Source organism: Bufo bufo, chromosome 3 (assembly GCF_905171765.1).
Source record: "Bufo bufo chromosome 3, aBufBuf1.1, whole genome shotgun sequence".
Lineage (NCBI taxonomy): Eukaryota > Metazoa > Chordata > Amphibia > Anura > Bufonidae > Bufo > Bufo bufo.
The window spans coordinates 611839140-611863683 of NC_053391.1; the positions used below are offsets into that span (position 1 = coordinate 611839140).

The 24544-nt window shown below is 43.8% G+C and overlaps 1 protein-coding gene across 2 annotated transcripts; it reads left to right on the forward strand.

The window, feature by feature from the left end:
* The first annotated feature begins 6399 nt into the window (after window positions 1–6399).
* ARL11 (ADP ribosylation factor like GTPase 11) lies at window positions 6400–21461 on the forward strand. Of its 2 annotated transcripts, none has more exons than XM_040426027.1 (2): window positions 6400–6507; window positions 19402–21461. In XM_040426027.1, the coding sequence occupies exon 2, from the start codon at window positions 19411–19413 to the stop codon at window positions 19951–19953; it is 543 nt and encodes a 180-aa protein (XP_040281961.1). In that variant the 5' UTR covers window positions 6400–6507; window positions 19402–19410; the 3' UTR covers window positions 19954–21461. The 2 variants fall into 2 exon arrangements, with proteins under 2 accessions (XP_040281961.1, XP_040281960.1); XM_040426026.1 differs by lacking the exon at window positions 6400–6507 and adding an exon at window positions 11126–11287.
* Window positions 21462–24544: the final 3083 nt, after the last annotated feature.

Here is a 24544-nt window from a genome sequence, read left to right on the forward strand (position 1 = left end):
ATATTTTTCCAACTTCCCTCTACATTGTATGCCATGTAAGGCTACTTTCACACTAGCGGCACGGACCTCCGGCAGGCTGTTACGTCGGGTGAACAGCCTGTTGGATCCGTCCTGCCGCTAGTGACCGTGTGCCTCCGGACTGCCGCTCCGTCCCCATTGACTATAATGGGGGCGGGGGCGGAGTTCCGGTGAGGCACGGCAGCGCACGGTGAGAGGCTGCCGGAATAAAACTCTCGATGTGCCTCGCAGTAACTCCGCCCCCTCTCCATTATAGTCAATAGGGACAGAGCGGCAGTCCGGAGGCACACGGTCACTAGCGGCAGGACGGATCCGACAGGGTGTTCACCTGGCGGAACAGCCTGCCGGAGGTCCGTGCCACTAGTGTGAAAGTAGCCTAAATGGTGGCATTAGAAAGTGCAACTTGTCCCTCAAAAAACAAGCTTCATACGAATATGTCAATGAGAAAATAAAAAAGTTATGTCTTCAGGAAGGTAGGGAGCAAAAAACGAAAATGCAAAAATATATAAATTGCTGTCAGGAAGGGGTTTATATGGGGTAGGGAATCAGTTGAAGATGACCTCTGTTCAGGGTGATCTGTCGAAGCATCTTCAGAGGAAATGTGCCATAAAATGGAGGCCATGATTTTGGAAGATTCAGTTGGCACAGTTTCCAGTATCATTCATGATGCTTTGATGATGTCAAAGGTCAGTTCCCGGTGAGTGCCATGAATGTTAAAGGGATTCTGTCACCTGCTTTTACCATTTTAAGCTGGCACCATCGCTATGTTGACTAAAGTACCTTATTTCCAGCAGTCTTCTTTTTACTTTATTTCATTTTGTAGTTTTGATATAAAAGCGCTTTTTCTGTTTTGCTAATTAGGGTCCAAGGTGCCCAGAGGGGCGTTTTTTTCACTCTCCGGAGCCCAGTGACGCCCCCCTGCAGTGCCCAAGAACGCCTCCTGATCATCAAATAACCTCCCACACCCCGGCAAACGGTTCTGCCCCCTCCCCACGTCATAGTCTACCTTATAGAAATGCCCCGTCCTTCTTCCTGTCTGCGGCCAGAAAACTCGCGCAGGCGCAGTACTGCCAGCGGCCTGCGCCTGCGCGATCATCAACCTCCTGAGGGCAACAGCGCTCAGGTCACATCACTGGGCTCGGCGCATGCCCAGTGAGACTTTTGAGGCTGTTGCCCTCAGGACGTTGATGATCGCGCAGGCGCAGGCCGCTGGCAGTACTGCGCCTGCGCGAGTTTTCTGGCCGCAGACAGGAAGAAGGACGGGCATTTCTATAAGGTAGACTATGACGTGGGGAGGGGGCAGAACCGTTTGCCGGGGTGTGGGAGGTTATTTGATGATCAGGAGGCGTTCTTGGGCACTGCAGGGGGGCGTCACTGGGCTCCGGAGAGTGAAAAAAACGCCCCTCTGGGCACCTTGGACCCTAATTAGCAAAACAGAAAAAGCGCTTTTATATCAAAACTACAAAATGAAATAAAGTAAAAAGAAGACTGCTGGAAATAAGGTACTTTAGTCAACATAGCGATGGTGCCAGCTTAAAATGGTAAAAGCAGGTGACAGAATCCCTTTAACGCCTGAGCAAAAAACTTGTCGACAGCAATTTAGCCAAGAGAATTTAGACATGCTTAGAGAAAATCCAGGAGACTTCTATTCTCTGATTATTATGGGTGATTAAACATGGGTCCACCACCATGATCCTGAGACCAAACAAGAGTCCATGCAATGGAAGCAGAAGGGGTCAGCAACTTCAAATACATTTTGTGTGCAGCAGTCAGCGGGAAAGATCATAGCAAAAGGTTTTTGGGACACAGAAGGCATTTTATTACTAGGATTCATGCCACACAAGGCAACAATTACTGGAGACACCTGTGCTTCAACCAGAGGCGTATCTAGTGAAAATGGCGCCTATGGCAAGCACTGAAACTGCGCCCCTGTCAAAATATTTTAAACCCATCTTTCAGATAACCTTAACAAAAAAACAAAAACACGATAGCTCTTTTGTAGAACCCCCATAAAAACTTACAGTTACTTGACTTGGCCCTTGGGGATCTCGGACGCCACTTCAACACTTTGGTCGGGGGCTCGGCGGAGCTGATGTTGTGCTTTAACCTAATGAGAAAGATTTCATAATAAGGATTTGGAGAAAGGGCAGAGGGATAGCAGAGCAGGGAGAGGCTGGTGCTGCTACTAGGGGGTCATACCATGGGGGAGTAATAAAGCCCACCATAATGCCCCCCCAGTAGTAATAATTCTCCTTATAATATGCAAAACATTTGTAATGCCCCCAGTTGAGCTAATGTTCCCATAATGTGCCAATATAAAATACCCCTTCTCAGTGCCCCCGTAGATGACCCCCATAGTGCCCCCCCCCTTCCCCATAGTACCCACCATAATGTGTCCCAGTATAAAATGCCCCTATACAGAGCCCCCATATAAAATATCTTCTTTTTTAGCCTCAGTAGATGCCCCTATAGTGCCCCCCCAATAATCTGCAGTAAGATGTGCCCCCATAGATGCCCCCAATCATGTGCCAGTAATAAGAGCCCCCCCACCATCATGTGCCAGTAGCCAGAGCCCCCCCATATCATGTCAGTAGCCAGAGCCCCCCCATATCATGTGTCAGTAGCCAGAGCCCCCCATATCATGTGCCAGTAGCCAGAGTGCCCCCAATCATGTGCCAGAAATAAGAGCCCCCCCACCATCATGTGCCAGTAGCCAGAGCCCCCCATATCATATGCCAGTAGCCAGAGTGCCCCCAATCATGTGCCAGAAATAAGAGCCCCCCGACCATCATGTGCCAGTAGCCAGAGCCCCCCATATCATATGCCAGTAGCCAGAGCCCCCCCCATATCATGTGCCAGTAGCCCCCCTTATGTGCAGTAGCCCCCCTATGTGCCAGTAGCCCTCCTTATCATGTGCCAGTAGCCCCCCTTATCATGTGCCAGTAGCCCCCTTATCATGTGCCAGTAGCCCCCCTTATCATGTGCCAGTAGCCCCCCTTATCATGTGCCAGTAGCCCCCCATATCATGTGCCAGTAGCCAGAGCCCCCCCCCCATATCATGTGCCAGTAGCCAGAGCCCCCCCCCCCCCCACCATCATGTGCCAGTAGCCAGAGCCCCCCCATATCATGTGTCAGTAGCCAGAGCCCCCCATATCATGTGTCAGTAGCCAGAGTGCCCCCATATCATGTGCCAGTAGCCAGAGTGCCCCCATATCATGTGCCAGTAGCCCCCCATATCATGTGCCAGTAGCCCCCCTTATCATGTGCCAGCCCAGTAGTCCCCCCTTATCATGTGCCAGCCCAGTAGTCCCCCCTTATCATGTGCCAGCCCAGTAGTCCCCCCTTATCATGTGCCAGCCCAGTAGCCCCCCTTATCATGTGCCAGCCCAGTAGTCCCCCCTTATCATGTGCCAGCCCAGTAGTCCCCCCTTATCATGTGCCAGCCCAGTAGTCCCCCCTTATCATGTGCCAGCCCAGTAGCCCCCCTTATCATGTGCCAGCCCAGCCCAGTAGTCCCCCCTTATGTGCCAGCCCAGTAGCCCCCCTTATGTGCCAGCCCAGTAGCCCCCCTTATCATGTGCCAGCCCAGTATTGTACCTATATAAAAAAATAAAAAAAAATAATACACTTATACTTACCTCCAGCAATGCGATGCGATGCAGGCCACCTCTTCCGTCTGTGTGTCCCTCGCTATACGGCTCAGGCGACGCGATGACGTCATCGCGCCATCACCGGCCTCTGATAGGCTGCCAGCACTAAGCCGGCAGCCTATCAGAGGAACAGGAGGGGACACACCTCTCCCTCCTCTGCCGCAGCACAGACAGGCATCTGTATTGCCGTCCTGAGGACGGCAATACAGATGACTATGGAGATGAGCGCTTCCGCAATGGAGGCGCTCATCTCCTGCTCTGCCCTGCCGCCGGCCGCGGCCGCCCCCACTTGTCACCAGGGCCGCAGCACTGGGGTGCGGGGCCCGGGCACCCACTGCACCCCGTGTAGGATCGGCCCTGGTCCCCCCCCCCCCCGCTTGGCGCCTATGGCACTAGCCATGGCTGCCATAGCTTGGATACGCCACTGGCTTCAACAATGAAAGCATTACATGAGGCAATTAAAAATAAAAACTCCATGGGAAGTTGTCAGCAGGTAGGTTGCTGCTTCACAATGCACCTTCTCACAAGTCTTGCAAAAGCTGCTATCAGGGAATGCGGCTTAACCATCCACCTTAGGCCCCTTTCACACGGGCGAGTATTCCACGTGGATGCGATGCGTGAGGTGAACGCATTGTACCCGCACTGACCAATTCATTACTATGGGGCTGTGCACATGAGCGGTGATTTTCACGCATCACTTGTGCGTTGCGTGAAAATCGCAGCAAGCTCTATTTTGTGCGTTTTTCACACAACGCAGGCCCCATAGAAGTGAATGGGGCTGCGTGAAAATCGCAAGCATCCGCAAGCAAGTGCGGATGCGGTGCGATTTTCACGCACGGTTGCTAGGAGACGATCGGGATGGGGACCCGATCTTTATTATTTTCCCTTATAACATGGTTATAAGGGAAAATAATAGCATTCTTAATACAGAATGTATAGTACAATAGTGATGGAGGGGTTAAAAAAAAATATAATTAACTCACCAAGTTCACTTGATCGCGTAGTTGCGGATCTCTGTCTTCTTCTGTAATGTTGAGCTGCCGGCTAAGGACCTGTGGTGACGTCACATCACATGATCCAATCACATGGTCCCTCACCATGGTGATGAACCATGTGATTGGACCATGTGATGAGCACAGTGACGTCATCAAATGTCCTATTCCTGTGCACAGCAAAGAAGAAGACAGAAGAGAAGCCGGGCTGCGCGATCAAGTGGATTAAGGTGAGTTAAATTATTTTTTATTATTTTTAACCCCTCCAGCGCTATTGTACTATGCATTCTGTATTCAGAATTAAATTATTTTCCCTTATAACTATGTTATAAGGGAAAATAATACAATCTACAGAACACCGATCCCAAGCTTCTTCACAGAAGTTCGGGTTTGGGTACCAAACATGCCGATTTTTCTCACGCACGTGCAAAACGCATTACAATGTTTTGTACTCGCGCGGAAAAATCGTGCATGTTCCCGCAACGCACCCGCATCTTTTCCCGCAACGCCCGTGTGAAAGAGGCCTTACAGTCCAGATCTGGCTCCCAGTGATTACTTTCTTTTTTGGAACCTGAAGACATTTCTGTGTAGGCAACGATTTCCTGATGATAATGCAGTGAAAGACGCAGTAACAGGGTTCCTGCAGCAGCAAGAAGTCTCCTTCTATTCTGACGGCATCCGATCCCTGGAGGGCGAAGTGGAATAAGTGTATTGAATTCAAGGGGGATTACACTAAAAAGTAGTACGTTCAATTGTGTCCAAAAAAATTATTTTTATATTCAAGTAAATAACTTACTGAACACCCCTCTGAGTATCTCAAACTCGGGACCCACACCTATCAGCAGTTTGAGATGGCACTGCGGCTCGCAGTAGCGCCGCGGCCTTCTCCAGCTTTGCCTAGGCCATGTGACAACATATTCATTGGTCAGTTGGGCTAGGCGCAGCTCAGCCCCATTGAAGTCACCAAGCATAGCCGCTATACAATGCATGAAGCTGTGCTTTGTGAACAGAGAGAAGGCAGCAGCACTACTGTGAGCGCCGGTGCCTTCTCAAACAGCTGAGCGACGAGGGCGTCTCAGTTATCAGATCCACACCGATCAGATGCTGATGACCTATCCAGAGGATAGGTTATCAGTTAAAAAATCCTGGAAAACACCTTGCATCATGGGATAACCCCTTTTAAGATAACCCTTCAAAAGTAAAGCTTCTCTCTAAATATCTTAAAGTTAGAAAGCACAAAAAAAAGTACATATTATGTAAATGATATATTGATACATTTCATTTTGTAATTACTAGAACATTTCATGGTTAATGTGAATGGATAAATCATCCTCTTGGGAAACACATGATGAGCATGTGCTCAGTACTATGACAGGCTATAAAGATTGGCAGTTTCAGTGGAATGATAATGTAGACATGCTTCCGGTGTGATGGTGTCACGTGCAGAGAGGGAGTGATTCACAGGGTTGTTATTCTCCACACCTTTTTTTATAGAGGGATGTGGAAGGCCTTAACTTGTACCTACATTTTCCTTTCAGAAGACAGTAACAAGACAGTAAAACAGGAACTGCTAGCACGTGATATATCCATTAAATTACATCATGTAGATAAAGATCAAAGCTACAACTTACAGCAAGTGAAGCAACACATTTTTTCTAAAAAAAGAATGTCTTTATGTAAAATTCTCATTCACTGTACCTCCTGCCCATACCACCCACAGTGCCTCCCAGGCAGTGCCTGCTACAGTGCCCCAGGGCGGTAGCTAAAGTGGTTGGAGGCAACAGTCCCACCGTGCCCTGGAGCCTGAAATAGCCCAAAGACCCCTCTGCCACAAAACAGGGAACAAGGTAAGTGGAGGACGCTGTTACACATCAATCAAAATACTTACCTCCTCAATACTTATGCGCTGCTGTTCTCTACACTTACCTTCTCCATTGTGATCCTCGAGTCTACCGGCTACATATGAGTGGCAAATCAGCCAGAGATTGCCACAGGATAGCTCAGTACTGGTTGTGATGCCATGTAGAAGGATGTGCTAATCCTTAAATACATAGGCTGTATGCTGTATCACTACTGGCACTTTTGTGAGACATGAGTGCAACTTGATTGCAGTACAGGGAGCTTACTGGCAGGTGAAGCCTTTTGCACTCCTTAAAATATTTCTCTAAGTGATGGACGTTGCAGGGAATAGTACAAGATCTACATAAATAGTATAGACCTAAAACTTTATCTGGGACACAACAGGTATTTGTATTTTTAAACACCATCTGACACTACAGGACTTCTTTTTTTATCATTTTTTATATCGTTTTTATTCCAGTTTTCAGTTTGCAATGTTAACCACACAGGCCTTTAAATCTAAAAATACAAAACAGTATACAGACAATAGTTACTTTTCAAACGCTTGTGTAAAAGTACAATTAGATTTCTTCTTTAACACAATACTTAGTAATTGTAAACTATTTCAGTTTTTGAAAAAAGGTGGCTACATGTTTATTTTTGCATTTATTCTGTATTTAATCTATATACAGTGCCTTGCAAAAGTATTCACCCCCCCCCTTGACTTTTTTCATATTTTGTTACATTACAGCCTTAAGTTCAATGTTTTGTTAATCTGAATTTTATGGGATGGATCAGAACACAATAGTCTAAGTTTTGTGAAGTGCAATGAGAAAAATATATAAATAAAACTATTTTTTATAAATAGAAAACAGAAAATTGCCATGTGCGTATGTATTCACCCCCTTTGTTAGGAAACCCATAAAAGCTCTGGTGCAACCAATTACCTTCAGATGTCACATAGTTAGTGAAATGATGTCCACCTGTGTGGCAATCTAAGTGTCACATGACTGTCATTACATATACACACCTTTTTTGAAAGGCCCCAGAGGCTGCAACACCTAAGCAGGAGGCATCACTAACAAAACACTGCCATGAGACCAGGAACTCTCAAAAAAGTAAGGGACAATGTTGTTTGAGAAGTACAAGTCAGGGTTAGGTTATACAAAAATATCCAAATCTTTGATGATCCCCAGGAGCACATCAAATCTATCATAACCAAATGGGAAAAACATGGCACAACAGCAAACCTGCCAAGAGACGGCGCCAACCAAAACTCACGGACGGGCAAGGAAGGCATTAATCAGAGAGGCAGCACAGAGACCTAAGGTAACCCTGGAGGAGCTGCAGAGCTCCACAGCAGAGACTGGAGTATCTGTACATAGGACGACAATAAGCCGTACGCTCCATAGAGTTGGGCTTTATGGCAGAGTGGCCAGAAGAAAGCCATTACTTTCAGATAAAAACAAAAAGGCACGTTGTGAGTTTGTGAAAAGACATGTGGGAGACTCCTAAAATGTATGGAGGAAGGTGCTCTGTCTGATGAGACTAAAATGAACTTTTCGGCATCAAAAGAAAACGCTAGTCTGGAGCAAACCCAACACATCACATCACCCAAAGAACACTATCCCAACAGTGAAACATGGTGGTGACAGCATCGTGCTGGGGGGATGGGACTGGGAAACTGGTCAGAGTTGAGGGAAAGATGGATGGTGCTAAATACAGGGATATTCTTGAGCAAAACCTGTACCACTCTGTGCGTGATTTGAGGCTAGGACGGAGGTCCACCTTCCAGCAGGACAATGACCCCAAACACACGGCTAAAGCAACACTTGAGTGGTTTAAGGGGAAACATGTAAATGTGTGGGAATGGCCTAGTCAAAGCCCAGATCTCAATCCAATAGAAAATCTGTGGTCAGACTTAAAGATTGCTGTTCACAAGAGCAAACCATCCAACTTGAAGGAGCTGGAGCCGTTTTGCGAGGAGGAATGGGCAAAACTCCCAGTGGTAAGATGTGGCAAGCTCATAGAGACTTATCCAAAGCGACTTGGAGCTGTGATTGCTGCGAAAGGTGTCTCTACAATGTATTTACTTTAGGGGGGTGAATAGTTATGCACATTGACATTTTCTGTTATTTTCTCCTATTTGTTTTTTGCTTCACAATAAAAATAAAAAAACATCTTCAAAGTTGTGGGCATGTTCTGTAAATTAAATTATGTAAATCCTCAAACAATCCATGTTAATTCCAGGTTGTGATTATATAATCCAAAACAGAAAGGGGGCACATCAAAATTAGGGTAAGAGTGCCGGCACACGGTATGAAAGACACTATATAAATGCAAAAGAAAAAAAGAATACCGAGATAAAAGCCGCACATCTATAAAAATATCAAATTTATTAGAGACAACAGACACAACAAAAGATTCAATAAAAACATTGTATACAATGAATCTGGGCCATGTAGGTGAATCATATAACATGCCCTACCTGACTCACCACACTAAAATGAGCAAACCCCCACACATATGAATGAATAGAAGCATATATTACATGTAATCCATCAACAATAAAATGAGTGGAAAGCTAAATACTTATCATGAAAGATGACATGGTGTATACGTGGTGGTCAGGAAACAAGCCCAAAGCGTATCGCCAGGCTCTGCTGGCTTCCTCAGGGGTGCCGCTGAGGAAGCCAGCAGAGCCTGGCGATACGCGTTGGGCTTGTTTCCTGACCTGTTTTATTGAATCTTTTGTTGTGTCTGTTGTCTCTAATAAATTTGATATTTTTATAGATGTGCGGCTTTTATCTCAGTATTCTTTTTTTCTTTTGCATTTATATAATTCCAGGTTGTGAGGCACCAAAACTGTACATTAGTTTATGCCCGTCTCAGCTTTTCATGGCCAAGATGGGAATAACCACAGTAAGCTCCGGCTGGAGGATGGAGAAGTTATGGAAATGGACAAGTAGCTGACGTTATGACATTTCTGTAACTCCCATAGCTGTGAATAGGAGCTATGCAAACAACATAGCACAGAAAGCTGCACTGCTTCTGTAACTCCTGGTCATGAAAGAGTGAGATAGGAATAAGTTGATATCATACGATGTGGTGGAGATGATGTGTTAAAACTACTGTTTAAAGAACTTATCTGACATATTAGAATTCCCCCCAAAGCCCCTAAATGTGGTAAAATAATAAAATCTGTGTTACTCACCACTCAATCCCCTGTGGTTTCCAGATTTTAGAAGGTTAGCTGTTCTTGTGAGAGTTGGTAAATCTTACGAGAACAGGCTATGTATGTCAGTACAGCAAGTACTATACTCGCTTACATATCCTGTTCTTGTGAGATTTACTAAATCTCACGAAAAGAGCTCACCTTCTCTCTGGCTGTGACGTGCTCCACTGAGATTGGGACGGCGTCACAGCCAGGGAGAAGGAGACGCCCACTGAGGAAACCAGATGTGTCCTCCTCCCTGTACTGATGGTCCGAATAAGCATATAGCGTGCCACAAACAGTGGAGTGGGGGGGATACTGCGGCAGAGGGGTATTTTTGAAAATAAAATAAAAGTGTTTGCATCTAAAGGGGCTGCACTATCTGGTTAGCATACCAGTTTGTGATACAACAAACCCATAAAAGGTCCTCTTTAAATCACGCTTTTAAATGTAACATTTTAAATATTTGATGTTATTTTTTATTTTCCATGTCAAATATTTATTTAAAAAAAAAAACCATAAAATCATACAGTCTTTGCTATGGCCACTAAGCCTAAGAATTGGTGCCACTTCTTGATCACTTTAGAGCAGTTATCTGCGCATCTGACATTCTAATCCTGACTGTAATGATATCACCTCTGTGTACAGATAAGACATGATCCACCATTCACAATAGGTGATTGTCAGAGCTTATCTATTCTTTCCTTGTACAATGACCTCTGCACAGGTCACAGAACATGCCTAGAAGACTCTCCCATAGAAGTCCATGAGGTCCCGCCCCCCCCCCGACCATTGTGTCTATGGACCATGGGGCTGCCGGAAAGCAGTTTTCTTAATGCTTTCCAAATGCTGTTAAGAACAGATCAGGCAAGATGGCCGCCCCCATAATCATGTTCAGGAAACGAAACAGAATACCAAAAAATCTGCAATCAGGAAATAAAAATAGATTAGAAAAAAACATATGTGTCACTATCTGGTTTTAACTGGAAGATAACATTTTTGGTGACACATTTCTTTTAATGACTATGGATATAAGAAAATAAAACTGACATGCGAGTCCTCTAACTCTAGTCACAAACTAATTCTGCTTCTTTATGAAGGACAATATACTTGTTCTCAACTTTGAAAATACCTTTCATTAGTTGTCAAAAAATGTGTCGAAAAATACAATCATAACCAAACAAAAAGATAAATCAGCTTGACTACGGCTACTTAGCTACCATGACTGACAAGCCAAACAGGGACATACCTGTCACCTTCCACCTAGAGACTGTTTGATTTTCCAAGTCGTTGTTATTTCATTTGAAAAACCTGTTTGGAGAAGTCTGACACACGAGTCTCTAACTCTGTGACACAACATGCAAATGATATAGCCAGTGACACAATATCATATCACTGGATGAGGAGGAGACCGCAGTTCCGGAGTGAAGCTGAATTACCTTATCCTACAGTTAGAGAACTTCTGCTTTGTGAGGAAATGCCAATTCTCACATCTGAAGTCGGATTAAGTGAAATAATGAGAAGACGCAAGCAGTTCGTCCCTTATCAGTAAACAGTCAGGCCCTGGAATTAAGGTACGCCATCATCTACAGTATATTCTTGAGTTTCAGTGTTATTTATGTAGTCGTCATTGTGAGTTTAGATGCTGTTTAATGATTGTGAAACTTTAACCTTTGATGTCTGAAGTTCTAGGAACTTGCTTGTTAATTTATACGTACTGAATACAGGGACTGGCATTGTGTGCTTACAAGCCCCAACACCTGTAGTTATAATGATTTATGTAATTGATTTATAGTCAAATGTTTAGGAACAAAATACCCCTGGAGATGAATACTTTAGACTTCAAAAAACTTTTATGTCATTGGGACATAGCAAAAGTTATGATCGGTGGTCTGAGTGCTGAGACCCCCAATCCCCAGAACAAGGGGTGAGAGGCACACATATTGTGTGCTCTCTCTCCTTGCTACACAAGACAGGTTCTTCAGAAGTCTATAGACCCATCTTGATTCCATTTTCAGGAGCGAGAAGAGAGAACCACCATATGCACATGCTTCTCTCCCCTCATTCTAGGGATCGGTGGAGGGTCTCCGTTCTCAAACGACCACCAATCTAAACTTTTATATGTCTTTGTGGCATATAAAAAATAATTTGAAAAGTTAGTGACCCTTTTAAAATAAAAGACTATACTCATTCCTATAATCCAATTACGTGGTCACACAGGCCCCTACTGAAGGAGTTGTCCCATTGAAACAACTTATCTCCTATTATATAAAAAAGAGTCTGATTGTTGGAACGACTTCTGGGGCCCCGCCAATCATAAGAACAGGGTCCATGCTTCCCAGTTTGAATGGAGTGATGGTCACGCATTCGCACTGCCCTCCATTAAGCTCTATGCGGCTGCAGGATAGCCAAACGCTCATATTCGACTGTGTCTGACAGTCCCAGGACCCTGTATTCATTCATCATAAAATCCTCTCCCCGATCACTTTCATCACACCCTTCACTATGTTTCTTGTGCCTGAGGCTAATGGGATTATTTGAGGTTCTTTTTATTTCTTGGGTTTAGACAACACCTTTTGTCGGCTCCACAATAAGCTGATGACAGGTTGTACAGCAAGAGGGGCCTCCAGAGTTCAGCTGTTATCTATGGGAGAACCTGGCATGGAGGGGGCACAGAGGTCTTTATTACTATGGAGGGAACACAGAGGTCTTTATTACTATGGAGGGGGCACAGAGGTCTTTATTACTATGGAGGGAACACAGATGACTTTATTACTATGGAGGGGGCACAGAGGTCTTTATTACTATGGAGGGGGCACAGAGGTCTTTATTACTATGGAGGGGGGTAAGAGGGAATTTCTACTATGGAGGGGGCACAGAGGGCATTACTAATGTAAAGGGGGAACAATGGGCATTTCTACTATGAAGGGGGCACAGAGCCAGAGGGCATTACTACAATAAAGGGGGCACAGTGGGCATTATTACTGTGAAGGGGCACAGTGGGCATTATTACTGTGAAGGGGGCACAATGGGGATTTATACTATGAAGGGGGCACAATGGGGATTTCTACTATGAAGGGGGCACAATGGGGATTATTACTATGAAGGGGACACAATGAGGATTATTACTATGAAGGGGGCACAATGGGGATTATTACTGTAAAGGGGGCACAGATAGGGTATTACAACTGTGAAAGGGGCACAGAGAGGGCATAACTACTGTGAGAGGGCACAATGTGGGCATAACTACTGTGAGTGGGAACACCTATGTACAAAACTAGTGTGAAGGTTGTACAACGAGGGCAATACTACTGTGAGGGGGTACAATTTTTATTGGGGGGGTTCCAGAAAAAGGACCCGCCCCAGGTGCCAAGCACCATAGGCACGCCACTGAAGCAGGGAACTATTTGCTCCGCTCTCCACCATTGAGCTGCCAGCGCTCCACAGCAGCAGCAGCACAATGTCCTCACACATCTGCTGATCTGTGTAGGAGAAGGAGCGGGGCAGGCTGGGAATCAGCCTCTGCTCCTCCTACACAGCAGCGCCATGTGTCACAGTATCCTGCTACTGCTGATGGGGAGCGCAGATCATGGGAGGAGCCAGGTGATTGAGGCGAGGAGTAATTATTGTTTGTTTTTTCACTTCCTGTGAAGGGGGCAAATCTGGGCATAATCACTGAGAAGGGGGTACTGGGCACATATCTTGGCATATCCACCGTAAGAGGGCACATATCTTGGCATATTTACTGTGAAGGGGGCACACATCTTGGCATATCAACTGTGGGGGGCACATATTTTGGCATATCTACTGTGAGGGGGCACATATCTTGGCATATCAACTGTGGGGGGGCACAAGGGGGCCCACTGAGACTTTATCGCCCAAGGGCCCACATGAACCTGAAGCCGGCCCTGCTAGGGAACCATACCTATTTAGCAGATATTTCTTAATAGAGCATTTTAATATTGGATTTTTTAATCATTCAATGGTTTTAGTCTTGATAAATACCTACAGGGAGTGCAGAATTATTAGGCAAGTTGTATTTTTGAGGATTAATTTTATTATTGAACAACAACCATGTTCTCAATGAACCCAAAAAAATCATTAATATCAAAGCTGAATATTTTTGGAAGTAGTTTTTAGTTTGTTTTTAGTTTTAGCTATTTTAGCTATTGTGTGTGCAGGTGACTATTACTGTGCATAATTATTAGGCAACTTAACAAAAAACAAATATATACCCATTTCAATTATTTATTTTTACCAGTGAAACCAATATAACATCTCAACATTCACGAATATACATTTCTGACATTCAAAAACAAAACAAAAACAAATCAGTGACCAATATAGCCACCTTTCTTTGCAAGGACACTCAAAAGCCTGCCATCCATGGATTCTGTCAGTGTTTTGATCTGTTCACCATCAACATTGTGTGCAGCAGCAACCACAGCCTCCCAGACACTGTTCAGAGAGGTGTACTGTTTTCCCTCCTTGTAAATCTCACATTTGATGATGGACCACAGGTTCTCAATGGGGTTCAGATCAGGTGAACAAGGAGACCATGTCATTAGATTTTCTTCTTTTATACCCTTTCTTGCCAGCCACGCTGTGGAGTACTTGGACGCGTGTGATGGAGAATTGTCCTGCAGGAAAATCATGTTTTTCTTGAAGGATGCAGACTTCTTCCTGTACCACTGCTTGAAGAAGGTGTCTTCCAGAAACTGGCAGTAGGACTGGGAGTTGAGCTTGACTCCATCCTCAACCCGAAAAGGCCCCACAAGCTCATCTTTGATGATACCAGCCCAAACCAGTACTCCACCTCCACCTTGCTGGCGTCTGAGTCGGACTGGAGCTCTCTGCCCTTTACCAATCCCATCCATCTGGCCCATCAAGACTCACTCACATTTCATCAGTCCATAAAACCTTAGAAAAATCAGTCTTGAGATATTTCTTGGCCCAGTCTTGACGTTTCAGCTTGTGTGTCTTGTTCAGTGGTGGTCGTCTTTCAGCCTTTCTTACCTTGGCCATGTCTCTGAGTATTGCACACCTTGTGCTTTTGGGCACTCCAGTGATGTTGCAGCTCTGAAATATGGCCAAACTGGTGGCAAGTGGCATCTTGGCAGCTGCACACTTGACTTTTCTCAGTTCATGGGCAGTTATTTTGCGCCTTGGTTTTTCCACACGCTTCTTACGACCCTGTTTTAGTATTTTGAATGAAACGCTTGATTGTTCGATGATCACGCTTCAGAAGCTTTGCAATTTAAAGAGTGCTGCATCCCTCTGCAAGATATCTCACTATTTTTGACTTTTCTGAGCCTGTCAAGTCCTTCTTTTGACCCATTTTGCCAAAGGAAAGGAAGTTGCCTAATAATTATGCACACCTAATATAGGGTGTTGATGTCATTAGACCACACCCCTTCTCATTACAGAGATGCACATCACCTAATATGCTTAATTGGTAGTAGGCTTTCGAGCCTATACAGCTTGGAGTAAGACAACATGCATAAAGAGGATGATGTGGTCAAAATACTCATTTGCCTAATAATTCTGCACGCAGTGTATAATAATAATCTTTATTTATAGAGCGCCAACAGATTCCGCAGGGCTTTACAATCAGACCTACTTGTGATTGTCATTTCTAGTAGTAATATAGCTGATCAGATAGAAAGAGCATATGAGACCTATGGACAGATTTTATAGGTAATACGTTCTTTGAATCCTGATGGAACAAATAATTGATGCCTTAACACTAACACTTATCATAGATAAAACTAAAGTTGAATTGAGACAGCTGAAAGGCCGAATAATGGTCGGAATAGTGTTTTTAGTAACAATATTTGCCTCCATGCCCTCAGGAACAGAACAGCAATATGAAAGGGATGTTGACAGGGTGATGGCTGGAAGATAAAGGGACAAGTACTAAGTAAAGCAGACAGAAGGTTATAAGGACAGGTCAAATGAGCTGGAAAATGCTAAATTACAGACTGGATTTGGATAGGTCAGTGAGAAGAGGCTGATGAGTCAATGCCACAACATCAATCTTCAGTGCATTTGAAGACCTTACAAAGACCTAGACATTGCTGTGGGTTTGTTATAGCTGATCATGGATGAGACAAGTCAGAATAAAAATGCTATATATACAAAGTTGCCAACCGTCCAGAAATTTCTGGCCAGTCCGTAAAAATAGGCGACATTTTTTTCCCTGTGTTTGTGATTTTTTTTTTGAGGCTTGTGGTACTTGACTAGATTATTTTGGTGGTAATTATCATCATTTTACAGAACACTGTGAATGCTGGTAATGATCTCCTATCAGAGTATTGACTTTTAGATATGTATTACTTATAATCTATAATTTATTATGGTTTTCTAATTTGTCTGTTAAAAATGTTTGTGCCTGTCTGCAATTTTGGGACAATTTCTCCAGATTTTTTTTTAAATTCTGGTTGGCAACCCTTTATTTTATGCTTAAAACTGCCCATACCATGCCCCTTTTTTAGACCTTGCGTGAGTGGTGAAAAGTCGCAGATTGCAGCGCAAATAACCTTTGCGCCACAAACTGCGACAGATATACATTAAAAAAACTGGTGTATATCAGTTTGTAAATGACCCCCATAATGCCTGGATCATAGGTCTCGGTAAGAACAACCCTGCACCTGTTACAGGTGTACACGATACTCCTGCTGCTGCCATGAGTCATGTTATTGCTGTTTGATTATCAAAGCCTTGAAATAAAGTTCTAGGAAGTACAAGGCTATGCCTGAAAACATTCCCAACTGATAAAGAAAATTGTGATAGTCCCATTTTACCTACAAAGGATTGGCATACCAGACTCAGTCTTAAATAACCCTTAACGCTGTAACCTGATAGATTTTTGAATGATATCTCAACCTTTTCACCCATTTGTATTGAAATAAAATAAAAATGCATCCTTGAAAATAGCCTTCATAAAAAATTTAAAAAAATGTGTATACAGCTCCTTTGCAGAGCTATGTGTCCCCATTGTTACAGACTATAAACAAAACACTATGGCCCTGATTCATCAAAACTGGTGTAAAGGAAAACTGACTTTGTTGCCCATAGCAACCAATCAGAATCCACCTTTCGTTTTTCAGAGCTCCTTTGGAAAATGAAAGGTGGATTGGTTGCTATGGGCAACAAAGTCAGTTTTCCTTTACACCAGTTTTGATGAATCTCCCCCTGTGCGTATTCTGATTCTTACCAACCCACCATGTGCTGAAAGGCCACTGTTTTGGTATATGATGGGTACATAGGGCCTAAGAATATCTTTGGAGTGTGGCCAGAACCTTTTCTTGCACATACTCCGAACATGAAATAAAAACACTTGTTATATATTGAAGAGAGATATCCAGTGAGGAACAGAAGTATTTGAACACCCTGCGATTTTCTCCCACTGGGGTCTGAAATTCACATTGTAGGTGCATTCCCACTCTGAGAGAATTTAAAAAAGAAATTCAGGAAATCACATTGTATGATTTTTAAAGAATTTGTTTGTCTTGCTCTGCTGAACATAAGTATTTGAACACCTGAGAAAATCAGTGTTAATATTTGGTACAGAAGCCTTTGTTTGCAATTACAGAGGTCAAACGTTTCCTGTAGTTCTTGACCAGGTTTGCACACATTGCAACAGGGATTTTGGCACACTCCTCCACACAGATCTCCTCTAGATCTGTCAGGTTTCGGGGCTGTCGCTGAGCAACGAGGACTTTCAGCTCCCTCCAAAGATGTTCTATTGGATTTAGGTCTAGGTCACTCCAGAACCTTGATATGCTTCTTACGGAGCCACTCCTTGGTTATCCTGGCTGTGTGATTCGGGTCGGGTCATGTTGGAAGACCCAGCCACGACCCATCTTCAATGCTCTGACTGACGGAAGGAGGTTGTTGTTCAAAATCTCACAATAAATGGCCCCATTCATCCTCTCCTTAATACAATGCAGTCGTCCTTTCCCCTTTGCAGAAAATCACCCCCAAAGCATGATGTTACCACCCCCATTCTTTAGAGTAGGGATGTGTTCTTGGGATGCAACTTATCCTTCTTTTTCCTCCAAACACAACGAGTGAAGTTTATACCAAAAAGTTCTACTTTGGTCTCATCTGACTACATGACTTTCTCCCATGCCTCCTCTGGATCATCCAGATGGTCATTGGCAAACTTCAGACGGGCTTAGACATGTGATGACTTGAGCAGGGGAACCTTCTGTGCAATGCATGATTTGAAACCATGACGGCATAGTGTTCTACCGACAGTGACCTTTGAAACTGTGGTCCCAGCTCTCTTCATGTCATTGACCAGCTCCTCCCTTGTAGTTCTGGGCTGATTCCTCACCTTTCTTATCATCAGTGATACCACACGAGGTGAGATCTTGCATGGAACCCCAGTCCGAGGGAGACTGACAGTCGTCTTTAGCCTCTTCCATTTTCTAACAATTGCTCCAACAGATGATCTATTTTCACCAAGCTGCTTGGCAATCGCCCCATAGCCTTTTCCAGCCTTGTGGAGGTCCACAATTCTCTCTCTGGTGTCTTTTGGTCTTGCCCATGGTAGTAGTTGACTGTGGGGTGGACATGTATCTTTGAAGAGCTCAGACAGGTGCTACTAAGTTAGATTAATGAGTGGAGCAGAGGTGGACTTTTTAAAGGCACAGAAACAGGTCTTTGAGAGCCAGAACTCTTGCTGTTTCTCAGGTGTTCAAATACTTATGTTCAGCAGTGCAAGACAAATAAATTCTTAAGAAATCATACAATGTGATTTCCTGAATTTTTATTTATTTATTCTGTCTCTCAGAGTGGGAATGCACCTACAATTTCATACCCCTCCATGATCTCTAAGTGGGAGAACTTGCAAAATCGCTGGATGTTCAAATACTTCTGTTCCTCACTGTAAATTAATTCTGCTGCTGCGGTCACTGTGCTACTGACAAACACATTGTGAAAAAAATAGGATAAATATAAGAATAGCGTTACTAAAAAAAAGTCTCTCAAATTCAAATTTAACAAAATTAATCTTATCTAGAATAAAAAGTATTTTATAGTTTTATCATTTAGGGGACTTCCAACAGCGCTGTCCTTGAAAGTCCCAGTGGACAACCACTGGTCAATAATACAATATTACAGCAAGAATTATTTAAAAAATTACCATGTCTTAAATAAAGCTATTAAAATTGGTCCTCATTTGTAATAGATGACAATCCAATTTAGTATCAGAAAGTCAAAAGAAAAGACCAGCACTTCACTCCTTGTTCAGAATGAGGTTGCTTTATTCAAGCATGAGGAGACACAGCGCAGAAGCGACACGTGTTTCGGCTTGAATGCGAGCCTTTTTCAAGCATGCTTGAAAAAAGCAACATCATTCTTAACAAGGAGTGAAGTGCCGCTCTTTTCTTTTGATATTTGAAGCGGGTTTTTCTTACCCTGGACGCGAGCACCACGATTCCTGAAGAGGAGTGCCGACTGTTTGCATTTTCATGGTATCAGAAAGTCATCATCACTGAGGGAAGCTGTGACCTGTGCTATACATTTCCATCTAGCGGAAATACAGTATTATGAGCGAGCCATTCAATGTAATACATAGGCAACTCCCTTACCATTCATATAGTAACATCAGTTTGGCTTCTTTCATCAAATAGATTATTTTCATCTGTCTTATTTTATTAAATTTTTCTTATTATTTCAGAACTTCACTATGGGAGCACAGAATTCTAAACCCATCCACAAGAAGCAGTCTCGGGTGGTTATGTTGGGTCTTGACTTTTCTGGAAAATCAACAATTCTTTATAAACTTAAAATAAATCAAACAGTAGAGACTTTTCCAACAGTTGGATTTAATGTAGAATCTCTAGAAATAGCCAAGAATGTTTTTGTAACAGTGTGGGATGTGGGAGGCCAAGACAAACTGAGATCAAACTGGAAAGAGTACCTAGAAGATACGGATGTCCTCATCTTTGTGGTTGACAGTACTGATAAATCCAGGATACAAGATGCTACGGCAGAGCTGCTGACAATATTGAACAATGAAAATATGGCTGGCGTTCCATTCCTGATTTTAGCCAACAAACAGGATGTACCTGAGGCCCTGTGCACCAAGGAACTAGTCAATGCTCTAAAACTAGAAAACTACGACGATAGAGCATGGGAAATACAAGGATGCAGTGCATACACTGGGGAAGGATTGGCTGAGATGGTGAATGCAGTGTTGCGTCTACTGAGGAAGACACGAGACCCATAATTTAATGTTTTAGGTTTTTGGTCCTTAATCTAAATTCAAAATGAACTACAGTGAAACCTGTATAAAAGACCACTTCTCTAAGAAGACCTTCTTTATCTAAACCAGACTGCGTGTGACAGTTTCAGGTTACATTATATACTGGCTATCATTGTTCAGAGAACCACTCCTCTAGAAAATCATTTTTCAATATAATTATGGGTGGTTGTTTCAAAGATGTTTCTACTGTATATTGTTTACACGTCAACTTGTTTAATTTAATTATAACTATTGATGAGTGAAGCAATTATTCTCATCCACCAGGGTTCTACATCTGTGAGGGAGTGTCCCCTTGCTGCTTGATTGACAGGGCCGAACATCTTGGCAGGCCCTGATAATTTCACGCCTCAGCGCTGAGGCTCTGCTTCTTCAGCAGCCACTGTTCATGCGCCGCTACCCAGAAGTGTAGTAGCATATGCACAGTCGCTGCTCCAGCAACAGAAGCCGATACTCTGCGCTTGTGCCGCTACACAGAGCAGCGGTACCGGCGCGCGAGTATCAGTTCTGGCCAAAATGTTCTGCCCTATCAGTCAAGCAGCAAGGGTAGTGTCTTGAGTTTTGAGGACACCCCCTCACCTCTTACACTTAGTTGTTTCACACCATGAAATGCAGTGTAATTTGCAGGCAGGATGTCATAGAGCAGGAGGAGCTGAGCAGATTGATATATCGTTTTATGGGAAGAGATTCAGTAAAACCTGTAATTTATATATTTAAATCTCTGCTATTTCTGAGCTCTGTAGCCAAGTGGGCAATTTTATCAATGACTGACAGCTTTCTATTTATACATACACAGAGAATGCTATCAGTCACTGAGAAGACAGCCCCTGCATACAACGGACTCAGAAAGAGCAAGCGATAAAATGTATAAATTATGAGCAGAATTTTCACCCCACAATATATATAATATATATAGCTCAGCTCCTCCTGCTCTATAAAATGCTGCCTGCAGCTTGCACTGCATTTTCAGGTTAACAGGTTCCTTGTAACAACCACTGTATAGTGTTTTTATGCCGGCTGGTCAGGGCACTGATTGGGGGCCAATAAACATGGTATTCAAGGATGTGGCACTACAGCATTCCCATAGGGCACTTTGGAAGCACTTTCAGACCCCTGTTTTTGTGATCGTTGGGGGTCCCAGAGGTTTAGATCCCAGCGATCCAACGCTTATTCATGTGGAAAGGGAACAAGTTTCATTAGTGGCACAGGCCCCTTGACTTCTACCAATTAATATATCTTATATGTGTATAGTTCTTAACCCCCACCCAAGATCTTTAAACATTGGTACACAACTCTGTGTGCTCTACTACCCCTCACACTATTTATTGTACACACTATACAGTACAATTGAACAAGGGAGCCGGGGTTGTAGCAAACCAAGGATCGGTGGGAGCCAGGGACCACAGTGTAACAGGCCGAGGCTACATGCTGTCCCGCTGTCCGCCGGTTTGTCCACCACTGACATGAATTCACTAAGATTGAGACCCGAGTTAATAAAGTGTTGATACCATTGAGTAGAAGAGATTTTGTACATGAGTCTGCTTCACTATTATAACTTGTTTCATTCAGCTGGAATATCTGCTCTCTCATGTTCAACTTTACACAAGTTCTTTCTCTCCCCATTGGATAAAGAATGCTCGTAGGTGATGGACACTCACCATTCTACTCCAGCCTAATGCTCAGGATTCAGGATTACAACAGCTTGGTCATCTTTAGCTTCAGTTATCTAATGTGTATGGCCAATTTTCTTTTCTTCTATGCATGCAGATTATATGCTGAAACCTAAGAACAGTAAGGCACCTTAAAGGGGGTTGTCCAGCTGTTAATATTGATGACCTATTGCAAATATCATGTTGGTGGGTTCCAGCACCCCTGCTGATGACTGTTTGATGAGGAGGTGGCCTCCAAGTGAGCGCCGCTTCCTCGTCTTTACACTACGCCTTGTCTCCTGTGGAGCTGAGTAGTGAAATGACTAGCTGGCCATTGGAAGTTTTTGGGAATGTATTTTGTGCTGCTGGCAGTATTTTATGATGGGCTGTGGTATTTGATCTCTGTTAGGTGGTATAATGTGCCGCAATATGGTATTGCTGGCCATGCATTCCATCAATTTGGGGAACCAACTAAAAAACATGGCCACTTTTAGTTTTTTTATTCCAGGGCCACTTTCAGTTCCCAGTCCGCCCCTGCCTGGATGTATTTCTGGAGTGTAATAATATTACAGGCTATAGCTACTAGAGAGGGGTCGTTGATCCAGGGAGTTATTCTGATTGCCTGATTGGAGTCGGGAAGGAATTATTTTATCCTAAAGTGGGGAAAATTGGCTTCTACATCACATGTTTTTTTTTGCCTTCCTCTGGATCAACTTGCAGGATAACAGCTTACTGGATGGACAGATGTCTTTTTTCGGCCTTATAAACTATGTTACTATGTTACATGCAGCGATCTCCTCCGCAGCATGGGGAGGAGTGATCGCTATGCCATCACTTGTTCCCATGCTGTATAGTGGTTTGCCGGCAGCAGATCGTTATTAGACAGCACAATCTAATGCCTGAAAACGATAATTTTTTAACATTTCAAAAGATTTGGATTGCCCGATGAACACATGTTTGCTTGTTCATTGGGCAATCGGAGGCAGTATTACATTGCCAGATTATCTGCAGAAAAATTGGGCAAAGTAATACAGGCCTTAGCTAGGGCTACACGGCGACATGTGTCAAGTGACTATTTGTCACACAGTCAATGGTGTTGCACTGCGACATGCTGCGACTGCAACACGACAGTGGAAAAAAAACCATCCAAAATGGATTTTTGTGCAACTGTCGTGTTGCAGTTGCAGTATGTTGCATTGCGAAACCATAGACTAGCATTATAAAATATTTTGTGCGACATATGTTGCAGTCAGGGGTGTTGCTCAAGGCTCTGATGCAAGAGTTCAGCTTGGGGCCCTCCCTTTCTGCTGCCTGAGGTAAACATTGAAACGTCCCCCTCATGCCAAATTCTCAACCAAACCCATTCTCTCCAGTCCTACTGTTAATGGGGTTGTCCTCTTTTTACTACTGATGACCTATCCTCAGGGATAGGTCTTCAATATCAGAATGGCAGGGGGTCTGATCAGCTCTTTGAAGAGAAGGCAGCTCTCATATAAGAGCTGCTTTCTCTGCTCTGTTTACCTGCTTGCCACAGCAATTGCATTGGTGAGCGGGGTAAACAGAGGCGAGAAGGCAGCGCTCCACGAAAAAGTGGACAGCCCCTTTAAAGACATAACTTGGAAAACATTACATACAGAATTACAGAACAGGTAACAGCTCCACATACCTCTTACATCCAGTGATGTCTCATATGCAAAAGTAAGCTCCAGCTGACCTGTACCTTTTTTGTACCAGGAGGGAAGGGATGCAAATGAGCTCTTAACAAGCTCTGCCTCTAATGCCCACCAGATGTAAGGCAGCTATCCTATAAGTCAATGTTCAGCTCTTAAAATTAAGCCTTGAGACATGACTTGGATATTAAATAAGCCAGCACCTCATCTGCAGACAGCTGTTTTGGGGTGTTGCCCTTCATCAGTGCAGAGCAAGAGTATTGCTTAACTGGGTAGGAGGCCTGTGTCCAAGCAAGGGGGAACTAACTCTCCTTAGGGAGAGAGTCACCTTAATCAGTGTGAGGAGACTTATAGGCCATACATGCTCCTCTGGAATTCTGGAGGGAAGAAATGCAAAAGAAGCTCTTAACAACTTTGCCTCTAATGCCACCCGATGTAAGGCAGCTATCCTATAAGTCCAATGTTCAGCTCTTAAAATAAGCCGTGTTTCGGGGTGATTGCCCCTCATGCACGGTTGTAGCCTGACCTTTTGTAATCCACAAAGTAAAAACCAGAACTGTTCTTAAAAGCTGTGATGATCCTTTATTCTTGAGTACGGCAAGCACATACAATAATTGCAGCACCCCCAGGGTGCACCTAGCTTTCTGCTGCCTGAGACAAAAATTTAAAAAGAGCCCCCCCCCCCCCCAATACCTAATTCTCAACCTAACCCCTTCCCTCCTAACATTACATATATCACTACAGAACATACAGGGTAATACAGTGGTCCCATAGCTCTCACATCCAATGACGTCTCCTCTGATGTAGATGTTCTCTTTCCTCATCTTCTCCATTCAGTACAGACCGCCATGATGATTTCTTTCAGGCCATCTGTCATGTCTGCAGTTTGATAAAAAAACATCTTAGTTACTACTTTTCCATCATCCTCCCATCTTCTGGACAAATCATCCTACCACCCACAATACTGTGCCGCTGTGCTCCCCAATACTATACTGCAGAAACCGATAAACCCAGGGTGCCCCCATGGTAATAGTGCTTCAAAAGTCCCAACTAATTATTCTCTGCCAGAGCACACTTGTTAGTAATAGTGCCCCTACAGTGCCCCCAACATGTTCCCACTGTGTCCCAGAAGTAATAATGCTCCCATAGTGCCCATACTAGTAATTATGTTCCCCACAGTCTTCCAGTAGTAATAAAGCCCACCAAAATGGTCCCCCCAGTAGTAATAATTCTCCTTAT

What these genes read in the sequence shown, in the direction of transcription:
- ARL11 (XM_040426027.1), top strand. Translation starts at nt 19,411, where the DNA reads ATGGGAGCACAGAATTCTAAACCCATCCACAAGAAGCAGTCTCGGGTG.